The sequence below is a fragment of the Octopus bimaculoides genome, chromosome 2 (genome assembly GCF_046866305.1).
Source record: "Octopus bimaculoides isolate indiv1 chromosome 2, ASM4686630v1, whole genome shotgun sequence".
In the NCBI taxonomy this organism is placed as follows: domain Eukaryota; kingdom Metazoa; phylum Mollusca; class Cephalopoda; order Octopoda; family Octopodidae; genus Octopus; species Octopus bimaculoides.
The window spans coordinates 108,482,163-108,494,399 of NC_142929.1; the positions used below are offsets into that span (position 1 = coordinate 108,482,163).

Here is a 12,237-nt window from a genome sequence, read left to right on the forward strand (position 1 = left end):
CTTATTTTTTGGCTGATTCAGCTGTGAGAACTAAGCTAGTCTTGAAGTCTTTGACAATAAACAGGGGGTGCTGTAAATTGACCACTGATGGACACCTACTTGATTGATAAATTCTTCACTGAATTTGTTCTTAAACTTTGCATAGCACTCACCCACCATTCATCTACACTCGGTTTTCGTAGTGACTGCTAGACTAGGATCATGGTACCCTGCCAAAGACCTTCTCCAGTTCAGTGAACGGTAAGTATAGTGGTTTGCTCTTGGCTAAGAACTTTTCCTGTTGTTGTCTTACTAAAAAGAGGCATTGGTAATTCATCATCCTGGCACAAATCCAAACTGCATCTCTAAGTTAATTCTCACCCAGATAAGCTGTGCTTTAATTTTCTCTATCACTCTCATAACTTAAGATTTCACTTTGGTACTTCTTTAATTGCTTTTTCTACTAAAGTATATCTTCTGCTCTTGACAGTATTTCTATTACATCAGTCATTAGGGATATCATTTCTCCTTACATGACTTGAGTGACTATGAAAGTGATTTGCATGTATTCTACTTGAAGAAATTTTCAAAATCTCATTGGCTACCCCTGTTAGTCATGTTGCATTTCCTGTCTTCGTATCCGTAATGGCTTTGTCAACTATATACTAATCAACTTCAACAGCTGATCCCTACTTGAGGCAGTCTGTTTCTCTCCCAGACATTCTCCTCATTCATGCAGCTTCTCAGTGTCAGTGACTGCAAATGCACTATTATCATCACTGACTGCATCTTGATTCACACTGTTTCACAATTCATAATCCTGAGTCACACAGCCATACATTGGCAAACCTCTTTCAGTTTCTCTCCTTGTAGATATATCTGATATCCAGCTTCTTTTCTAGCTACCTCATATTATTCTTTGCTCTCCTCTTCCATTCTTTCCAGGCCAGATGAAGTAGATCTGTGATCAAAATTATTCCTGTTGTGACCATCCTGTCTTATTTTTCTTAGCATAGTGTGGCCTAAACTACATTATCCAGTCTTTTTTTTTAAAGATAGGGCATTGTTATGTGAAGGAGATTTGACTGCTCTGTTTAGCAGGTTGTATGACTACATAGACTTTCTCATTGGATTGAACCACATTGTGTTTAGTTGCAGGTCAAATTGGAGGAAACACTTAGGATAAAAGGTGTTCCAATTGTGGCCATCCTGTTTTTTTTTTTTTTTGTATCAGACATTTCATGTCTCTGGTCAGATTAAATAGTATCCTCCTTTATTATTAAGAAAGACATTCACAATATGTTTTAGATGAGATTAAATAATACAGAACTGATATTTCATTACAAAATATAACATTTTTCAAACAATTATGTTAAAAATGAAAAAAAAACAAAAACAAAAAAACAATACAAATTCATATTTTGTTTTAGTTTAAATTACAGAAAAAAATCTTTATTGTGTAGAAATATGCTTCATTGAGTGTGGCTAGCTTTAAAGGAGTAATAAAGTCATGCAGAGAAGCCCTAAAGAAATTTTAACATTTTAACATGGCCTACAAAGATGTGACTTGAAGAAGAGTTGGCTGCTTACTTCTCACATTGAGTGACCATGTAGAGCCTCCTCCCCACATCCCTCTCTGTCTTAGGTAAAGCATTATTAACTGTCTAACAAGGTTGGATAGTTAACTCTTTAAATGTAAAAATTCTAAATATGCAGAACCAAGATTATTGACCTTTTCATGTGGGGGTCATATGTTTAATTACAGTGGCAGCTATCTTATTGTGTTTTTTTGGTAAAACTTACAAATCTGTATGTGTGAAAACATTTATTTTAATAATGTTTCAATGCTTTCTCTTTTGGTGGTCTGCAAAAATCAATGTAACACCTGAAAAGCAGAAGTCTAGAAACAAAACAAAGATCTTTTTTTTTTCTCTAATGTTTTTATTCCATTCAAACCAAATTTTACATGGTTTTCTGTTTTGGTAGAGGTACTATTTTTTTTTCTCAATTCTATTTCCATATAGTTTTTTGTGTGTAACATAGAAATTGTTATAAATAAGTAACTTATAAGAACTGCTACATTCATGCACAAAGATGTTTAGAAATAAGAACAGGATTAACAACACATTTTAACAAAACATTTTGAATATGGAGAGTGTTCTTATGCCTGGTTCAAGCTTTTTGCTTTTTATATTAGTAATTGAAGTATTGTTTGTTCATGGAAATTTTTTCATTCAATAAACTAATTCTTTCACTGGTATTGCTACAGATAATATATTTCTAAATCTCCTCAGACTCTGATGTTTAGCTCACTTGATGTGAAGTAAAGAAGCGATAAAACATTTCTTTGATATGATACTGACTAATTATAGATGCTAGCCTTGATAATCTGGTACCTCCTCCTGGTAGCTAAATGAACAGGTTGTCTAGTACCTTCTCTACCCAGCTATTTAGCCTTTGTGTAAAGTATGATGGATGGGAATTTCCAAACAGCATATACTCAGTATGTGCTAGTTTTACTGTATTTTTGTCTTATATTATCTGCACTTTTTAAACTATTATACACTATCATTTAAACAAACACTTGACAGTTATTGAAATAAAAGAAAATATTTTCTTAAAGCACAAAATTACTTTAGCGATGAACTAAATACATGTCTTATATGAAATTGATTTGTTTTTTTGTTGTGCTCTTCTTGTCAAATCTTTACACCACTGGATGGTAATTTAGATGTTCACACTGAACTCAGGAACATGTGGGAGGCTGAATGTGACTCAAGAAAACTGAAATTTCAACACAGAATGCACTGTTTCTCAACATTGTTTTAGAGCAAGACTAAATGTATATTCTTACACAAAATTAATAATCTTATTTCAATAAATGCTAATTGAGAGGATTAAAGGAAACTATAATTATCGAGTTTTCTTTGTATCAAGTTATTCAAAATGATATCTATGTCTTCAAGTTGTGATTCTTTAGCATGATATGCAATTTAATTGAGTGATGTGTGTGAGCAGTAAAAGTGAAGGAAACATGGTGGTGTAGTTAAAAAGTACTGGCAGTGGGATGTCTATGGTGAGACAGGCAGTGAGATGTTAGTAATTGAGATAGTGAATTGTGAAGAGTGCTGGGGAAAACATGAAAAGTTGGTTAAAAGATGGAAAGTGAAAGAGGTATTAAGAAGGTGACAATGAATTTGAAGAATTTTGGCAAATAAATCTTATGTGATTTTCTGAAAGTAAAATTTGCACCCTTTAAGAAAAAACTTTAGTAAGAAAGAAAGTGTAAATAAACGTCTAAATATGATGGTACATTTGATAAAAATTAAGACTACATATGATCGTCAACCTCTACTATAACCATTATCTTGCAATCTTGGTTGCTTCAACATACCTGGCTGACAAACCCCATTCTTTGTAGTTGTGTAGGTAGCAGCAGAAGAGCATCCAGTTGTATAAAGAATTGCTTCAATATACTAAAAATATTGCAAAATCATTCTACCCATGGTAATGTAGAATGAGTATAAAACAGCAAAAATGTTACTTATTTGTGGCAAACAGAAAATGTAGACATAGGATGAAAATAGATATTGAAATGGCATAAGCTGATGGTAAAGGATGTCTAGAACAGAAATAAGCTAAGGAATTTTGAGAAAGATGTAGTGAAGACAAATTTTGCTATTTAAAAATGTAAATTTTGTCGGCAGTAATGAAAAGAAGGGAGTGGATTATTCATTAAGTCTGATTTTACTTTGAATTATATTTTTTAAAACATTTTAAAGGTTAGTCTTTGTCAGTTTATTTTCATTTCATCACAACTTTGGTCTGTATTTCAATGAGATTATAAAACTCAGTATGTATGTTTTGGAAACGCTTTAAAAACTCCTTTCCTAGACATTTATTTGTGACATTTGTGACCTTGAAAATATTTAACACAGTAATCTTATTACTGCAAAAGTGACCTTATGTTTACTCTTTGATGTTTTCCACAACCATCTTATGAATGCCTTTCTTTTGCAATTAGAAAGTTAGAATGTGATTTATTTATGAACTGACATTTACATGTTTTACTTCACTCTAGTGCTTATGGCTGTAATCTTACAAGCAAGTGAAGATATAAGTCTAAGCAATTTTAAGCCTTGGAAGCAGATTTAACTAGAAATTGTTTCATGTCTTGTTTAAATTATTTAACTTTTAGTATTTTGCCTAAAATTAATTTCCTCCTTTATTATTAAGAAAGACATTCACAATATGTTTTAGATGAGATTAAATAATACAGAACTGATATTTTATGACAAAATATAACATTTTCAAACAATTATGTTAAAGAAAAATGAGAAAAAAAAGCACTTTCTTCAACAGAATACAAATTCACATTTTGTTTTAGTTTAAATTACAGAAAAAATCTTTATTGTGTAGAAATATGCTTCATTGAGTGTGGCTAGCTTTAAAGGAGTAATAAAGTCATGCAGAGAAGCCCTAAAGAAATTTCAATGACCAAATTTGAACCTCCATTAGTTGTAGTTACTTCAGGTTGTGGTGTTTTTAAAGTTGAGTTAGGTTTCTCTGTAGTCACTTGAAGTGCAAATTCTATAGGATAGTGGTCAGTGACCTTTTCAGCCTGAAAAAGAAGAAGAAAGATTTGGAAATATGCAGTATGAAACCATTTTGTAAATTATTGATTAAACATAAAAGAATTTAGTTAATAATAAAAAAAAAAGATAATTCTAAAATCAAATGATTTAAAACAAGCTTGAAATAATATGAATATTGATTCTTAAATCAGGTATTTTGATGTGCTTTAATTAGCAACGTAAGCCTTAAGTACTGGAAATAAGGTATGATGTTGAAGCTTTGATTAAATTATCCCAAATTGTTCTATTGCCAACTCTGTGTACAAGAAAGGGAAAAAAAAAATTTTAAATAGAGTAAACTTCCTTCTTAGATTGAGTGAAAAAAAATTAAACCATGTTTTCCTCAAGAAAGCATTTGAGTGGTTCCAGCATAAAGATGTATGGATAACAAGAAAATACAGAATTATCTCTCATCTTTTCTGGTAAAAGAGCATTACTTTACCACTATTTTAGAGAGAAAACTGTCTTATACTTTATAAAACAATCAGAGTTCTGCAGATAACAGATGCAAGGAGTTACTTTTTATTCCAAGTCAACTTTGAATGAACAGTTTTATGATTAGAAGTGTTCAGTCATGATTATCCCAGCTTTTTGTGACTACATTGTCCCATATGTGCTTTTAAAATGAGAGTGTGTGATTTAAGGGGGATTTGACTACTACTTCTAGTAGGTCAAGGCTCTTTACTATTTGATGGTTAAAAGAATGAAATCAATTCTTTTAATTTCAGAAGAAGAAACAATGCCATGATCTTTGTAGGCCATGTTAAAATGTTCTTTCATGTGAATATCTTCACTAGAAACAATTATATTAGTATTTGGTGAAGAGATAAAAGCTCAAAATATTGCACAACCTTTAATAAAAGTAACTGCATGGAAACATGAGCTGAAAGGGGCTTCGGGGAAGCTGTACTTATAGAAGAGAAATGAGTTGATTGAGATAAGTGCTTAGTGAAGGATTGAGGAGTAAAACAGAGTGAGGGTGATAAGAGGAGAAGAAGCAAGAATTGACAATTTAGAGATGAGAAATTGTTTTGGGGATTTGGAAAATCACTGAAGAATATAAATAGGTAAGGAAAGTAATTAGTGCAGACTATTCAAGGTGGTATCAGTAAAAAGAAACATTAATTTATATACAATGCCAACAACTCATTACTTCTAACACACGCATGTTAATGAAAATGTAAATCCATTTTGAGCAATAAATGTTAAGTTCAGAAGTTTTAGATAGAATCACACAAATTATATAAACACCTCCCAGTTTCAAAGTGCTATTTATTTTTATTTCTATCACAATTAGTGAACATTAGTACAGGTGGTTACAGGTTTCCAATGAGCCAAACGCTGGTTCACTGCATTTCAAGCTGTGAGTAACAGTTTGGAGCAGACAAATGTTACATGGGATTTCATTTGACATGCATCAGCCTTTCAATTTTTTTTTTGATGATGTTTACATCTTTTGCTGATATACACATGCAAGCGTGATATTCATGGAATATATAAGCAAGATAGGATCCTCAGGCTCCTCTTGTAAGGTAGGGACTGAGTAAGCATTGATTATGATGACCTGTCCAAGGGCTCAAATTAAAATATTCTTAGTGGCAAGTAGATTAAAATGAATAATGATATGAATTCTTGAAAAGTTGTATAATTCACTATATAGAACCAATATAATAATCCTAGTTTAGAACAGATATTACACTGTGACCCCTACCATATATTGATTATATTCTGTCCATTTCAAGTTAATTATGGAATGAATAAGTTACAAACAAACAGTATTGATTATGATTTACTGCTTCAATTAATGTGTTGAGTTACATTGAGAGGTTTACCATTTTTAGTTAAGTACCTCACTTTCTAAATTCAAATATTACAGGGTCAATCTTTTTTTTTTGTCCATCCAGGATCAGTAAAAGAAGTGCATGTTTTAAAATAGAATCAAGCCAGTTAATTATACCAAACCCCTACAAAGGAATCTTAGGTCTATTTCAAGCAAAAACAATATAATCAATATTTTAAGAAATGTAAAGCTTTATAACTCACCATTTGTGCTGAAAGTTTATATTCTTTATCAAAATGGAAGACAGAACCAGCATCTTGAACTACATGTTTCAAATTGCTGCCAGTTATAATTGCCCTGTGAAAGAATACAGACATTGAGTAAGAACAGATTATAAAAGTTGAAGTTACTTGTAAATTAGAAATATCTTGTTTAACCCTTTTGATACCAGCCTGCCTGAAACCACTCTGTAGTACAAATGTCTTGTTTTCAAAAGTTCTGAATTAAAATCTTCCACCAAACTTAGTCACAATTTATGTTCCTAACACTAGCTTAATAATAACTAAGTTATTTTACTAAATTCTTTGTTATATTTAAAATTAATTGAAAGAATCACAGAGTATCATCATCATCATTTAATGTCCGTTTTCCATGTTGGCATGGGTTGGACGGTTTGATTGAGGTCTGGAGAGCCAGTGGCTGCACCAGGCTCCAATCTGATCTGGCAATGTTTCTACAGCTGGATGCCCTTCCTAATGCCAACCACTCCGAGAGTGTAGTGGGTGCTTTTTATGTGCCACTGATACAGGAGCCAGTCAGGTGCGCCTGGCATTGATCACGTTCAGATAATGCTTTTTATGTGCCACCAGCACTGGGGTCAGTCAGGGGGTACTGGCATCGGCCATGTTCAGTTGGTGCTTTTTACGTGCCACTGGCTCAGGAGCCAGTCAAGCGGACCTAGTATTGACTGTGTTTGGATGGTACTTTTTATGTGCTACCAGCACGGGAACCCATCACGGTACTGGCCACAGCTATGATATTGGTTCTACTTGACTCAACAGGTCTTCTCAAGCATATCATATCACACGATGCATCAGGGGTATTCAGTATCTCAACAAAAATATGGTAACAAAAGGGTTAAGATATATATTAATAGTTGTTGAGAGCTCTGAATTTATACCTCCAGATTTGTCTAAAATATCTAATAACAATAGAGATTATGCATCAGTATGTATATATGTGACCAAGAAAAATTTTCCTTTCACTTTCCCTAAATAAGTCAAAATTTACACATTCCCTAAAGCTGATTGCTTCACTGAAATAATGAAAGTAACTGACATTAGTTTATTAACTTGTTAACCCAACTATCTACTCTGAAGATATGTAAGTGTAAGACATGGAGAGAGAGAATTGTTCAAGAGGGAGATGAGACCTGGCTGCTCGACCTGACATAGATAGTAGCCAAAATTTTTACAAATAGCATTCAGTTACTTCCAAATACACATGACAGTATTGTTACAACTGAAATGCCTTTCATAATAGCTTTGTTTGATTACGACTTATCTGTGTAAACACAGCAACAACAAAGTAATAAGTTTACATCAAGCCAATTGAGAAACGTCTTTGTCCAGACACTTGACTGACTAGACATAACTTCCAAATTTCTCTCAAATTATACCTTATGACCTTAAATTAAATAAGGACACACTTTAAAAATGTAATTCTATACACAGAAACAGAAGGTTTATCTTGCAAGTTTTATGGAACCTTACAAGTACCAGTGGCATGAAAAAAGCACCCAGTACACTCTGTAAAGTGATTGATATTAAGAAGAGTATCCAGTTTATATATATATATATATATATATATATATATATATATATGCCATGATTAATCGTTGACCAAACACCATTCAATTTTTTTTCTCCGTGTTTTTCTCCTTGTTTTCTCCGTATTCTTTCTGTTGAAGAGCATAGCTCGAAACGTTAAAGACTTTCTCTATTCCCGAGCGTCAAACTAATACATCCTTTTGTTGTTTACACCACCTGTCCTCATCTGTTGTTTTTTTTCATACATTCTCCCATATATATATATATATATATATATATATATATATATATGATGATATGTAACTACATAGAAACATATATGTATGTTCGTGTATTTCATGTTTTTTATTTGTCCTCCTCCACCATTTGACAGCTGGTGTAGGTTTATTATGTCCCTCTAACTTAGCAGTTCAACAAAAGATACTGATAAAATAAGTACCAGACTTGAAAATAAGGCCAAGAGTCAATCTGTTCAAATAAATCCTTCAAGACAGTGCCCCAGAATGGCCCAATGATAAATAAGTAAAAGGTAAAAAATAAACCATAAGCTTAAAGGCAATAACACACCTTGTACTGTGAACAAAACTAAGAAATATTTTCATAAGAAAAGTGTGCCACATGGGAATAAATTGTTTTTATGTTTAAAAATAAAAGTTATTAAAAATTTGTGCTGTGGAGATTTAATGATTTGCTAAAATGGGTAGGTACAATAAAATGTTTTGAAACAGCGGCCTGGTGTAGAGGCATGCAAATTGGCTAGTTTTCTTTTAGTAGCAATATAGTGAGATAAGGAGACAGTTGAATGGCTCACTATGGTTGAAAGGTCAATAGTTCATATCTCTTGTCATCATTGGCTTCAAAGACACTTAAATTTCAATGGTCCTTAGCTTTAATGACAATTTACTATTAAATTAAGCAGGAGCTAATATGCATTTAAACCTCTATCTATTAACTATGTATTGTTCATGAAGAAGAAGTCTGAGAAATTTCCTTTCCCCAACTTCAGTTATTATTCTATGTGCCATAAAGTTAAGGACAGATAACTCCTTGTAAATAGTGTAGGCCGCTGAATAATTGAGGAGAGATTTACTAATATACAGAACTGAACTCATATTCTCCACTGAACAAAAGCCTCAGTCTCAACTCTGATAGCAATAGCAACAAGGATAAGCTCAAAGTTACTATCACACAATATGGTAACAGTAGTGAAATAAATAAAATATGTATCACACTGTAGCTGTGTAGTTAAATGCAACCTTCTTAATCATACAGCAATGACTGCGCTCTTTAACATGTGATCTACATATAATGACTGGAAGTGCAATCACCAGAACTGAAAATCAAAAAGAGAAAATATGTACACTGGAGTGGTCTCCACATCTTTTCTTCAGATAAGCTTGAAACCCAAGAATATTCCAGATTTCTAAAAAGAAACTGAAGCTTAGAGCATATAGCATTAAATGTCCTGCACAGATATATTAGAAGAAAAAATAAACAAGAGCACTCAGAGCGCAAACCTCTGCCAAGGCAACACCAACGTCCTCACAACAATTAGCTAGAGATGGCTTTTAAAATGAGAATATCCAAAATAAATTCAACTGCTCTCACAAACGAGAATACTAAAAATGAACCCGACAGCTCTCAGAAATTAAGTAAAAAACAGAAAAAAAAAATCCAGAATCCTTGTCCGGTACCAGATCAATCCAAAAATCAAATCAGTCTGTGCTAGTCACGATGCCAAACATCCCTGAAAGTTTCATTTGAATCCATCCAGCAGTTTTTGAGATATCTGCTCCATGGACAAACAAACAAACAAACGTGACTGAAAACAATACCTCCGCCTTAGCGAAGGCAGAAGTAATAAATAGAGAGAGCACAGCATACAGAAATATAAGCCAAAGATTATCCTAAAGGTTTTTTTAGCAGGAATCATATAATTACCATTAGTCAAAATGGTAATTATATGAGCTGGCAGAAACGTTAGCATGCTGGGCAAAATGCTTAGCAGTATTTCATTTGTCTTTATGTTCTGAGTTCAAATTCCGCTGAAGTCGACTTTGCCTTTCATCCTTTCGGGTTCGATAAATTAAATACCAGTTGCATACTGGAGTTGATCTAATCAACTGGCCCCCCCTCCCCCAAAAATTTTGGGCCTTGTGCCTAGAGTAGAAAAGAATTATATGACATGAAATGAAGGAAGATTACAAATTTAGTTAATCTTTTAATCTTTTACTTGTTTCAGTCATTATACTGTGGCCATGCTGTGGCATTACCTTGAAGTAGTTAAATCAAATGACTTGGCCCCAGTAGGTATTTTTTAAAGCCTGGTACTTATTCTATCAGTCTTTTTTACCAAACTGCTAAATTATGAGGGACGTAAATGCACCAACACTGGTTGTCCAGCAGTGTTGAGGGACAAACACAGACACGCACGCGCGCACACACACACACACACACATGCACGAAACACATAATTATGACGGGCTATTTTTAGTTTCCATCTACCAAATCCACTCACAAGGCTTTGGTCGGCATGACGCTATAGTAGAAGACACTTGCCTAAGGTGTCACACAGTAGGACTGAACCTAGAACTGTATGGTTGAGAAGCAAACTTTTTGCCTCGCAGCCACGCTTGCATTTTGAGAAAAAGAAAGTTCAATAGACCTGAAATTGGGAAAAATTAATTAGTCATACTCACTGGTCATAAGTACAGCTGTTATCCTCAACTGTTGTATCATCAGAGATCAACCACTTGTAACTCATATCCTTCACAATCAGTAGATTTTTTTTGCATTCATCATTGCAGTATTGACAATCTGTGTTCAGTGTACCCATGATGACAAAATTTTTCTGACTAACTTTCTTCTCTAGCTCATTTATTACTTCAACAAGTGAATCCATTTCCTCCTTTACATTATCTGAATCCACGTGAATACCAATGATTGTCACTTCAGTTATATCTGAAAAATAGGAAGAAAATCATAACTTAAAGAGAGGGAGAAAGTGTGTGTGTGTCTGTTATTTAATTTCTAATTTACTAACATTTATTCAGTTTGCATGCATGTATGTGTGTGTATGTATGGATGCATGCATGCATGCATATATGTATGTATGTATGTATGTATGTATTGAATTTCCTGAGGAAGAATTTAGGCAAGTGTTGGTTGGTTGAAATTAGTCCAGTTTTTTCATTTAAATTTGTGGTTAGAGTAGCAAATATGGCAGAGTAGCTTTACTCTAATAGAGAACTTGCACTACTTTGATATGTTCCTAAATGTCTGTACTTTATCTAGCAGTCAATGGGATGCTTGCATTTTCTCCTTTGTATCTGACTTACTTCTATGTTTTGAAAGTGCTATGTTGTTTTCCATGTTGGAATGATGAAATGAACTGTTGTGCTAGATGCAGATAACTTTTGAAGTTCTCTAGAGGTCTTGTATAGCTTATTGATATGTTACCTATTGACACATCAACATGTCGTATAATGTCTTTGTCTAGGCCTTTATCCTTTAAGAGACAAAGGTTTATATTTCAGCAGTATTTGCTTGTTTGCAAACTTTTTATATTGCTGGCTTTTGTGGCACTAGACTTGTTTTTCATGCAGTTTAGCTCATCTTGATGCTGTTTCTGCAGAACAACTAATAGAATTTATTACTGCTTAAGTAAAGTTTCTCTGATTCAGGAGAGAAAATGCTTTGCAATTCTGGTTTTCCCGTTGATAATGTATTGTGGATTATACCAAATAATATTCCTCTTCTAAATAGTTTTAGGTTCACAGCTAGAGGATTCCACCACGTACTTGATTGCTCCTGTGTATCAGGTACTTGAGAGTGCTTAACTTTCAGTGGGGAAGGCTTGTGTAGGATCAGCCACACTTTTTAGAAATGCTGATAGAAGAAAGTTGATGCAGTTGTTTGCCATAAACTCAACGAACAACAAGATTTTATATTAGAATTGAAAATGTGCACTTAGGTACCAAACTAGAAATATCTTAAACCCTTGTTCATACATACA

General features: G+C 33.4%; 1 protein-coding gene across 1 annotated transcript in view; it reads right to left on the reverse strand.

Moving 5' to 3' along the window:
- Positions 1–1,899: 1,899 nt before the first annotated feature.
- Positions 1,900–12,237, reverse strand: part of LOC106871016 (deoxyribonuclease gamma) — a 93,970-nt gene continuing 83,632 nt past the window's right edge. The window contains exons 5-7 of the mRNA XM_014917271.3: positions 10,922–11,183; positions 6,657–6,750; positions 1,900–4,600 (exon numbers count right to left, since the gene is read on the reverse strand). Of these exons, the coding sequence (XP_014772757.1) occupies positions 4,427–4,600; positions 6,657–6,750; positions 10,922–11,183 (530 nt within the window). The 3' untranslated portion in view covers positions 1,900–4,426. The remainder of the gene's footprint in view (positions 4,601–6,656; positions 6,751–10,921; positions 11,184–12,237) is intronic.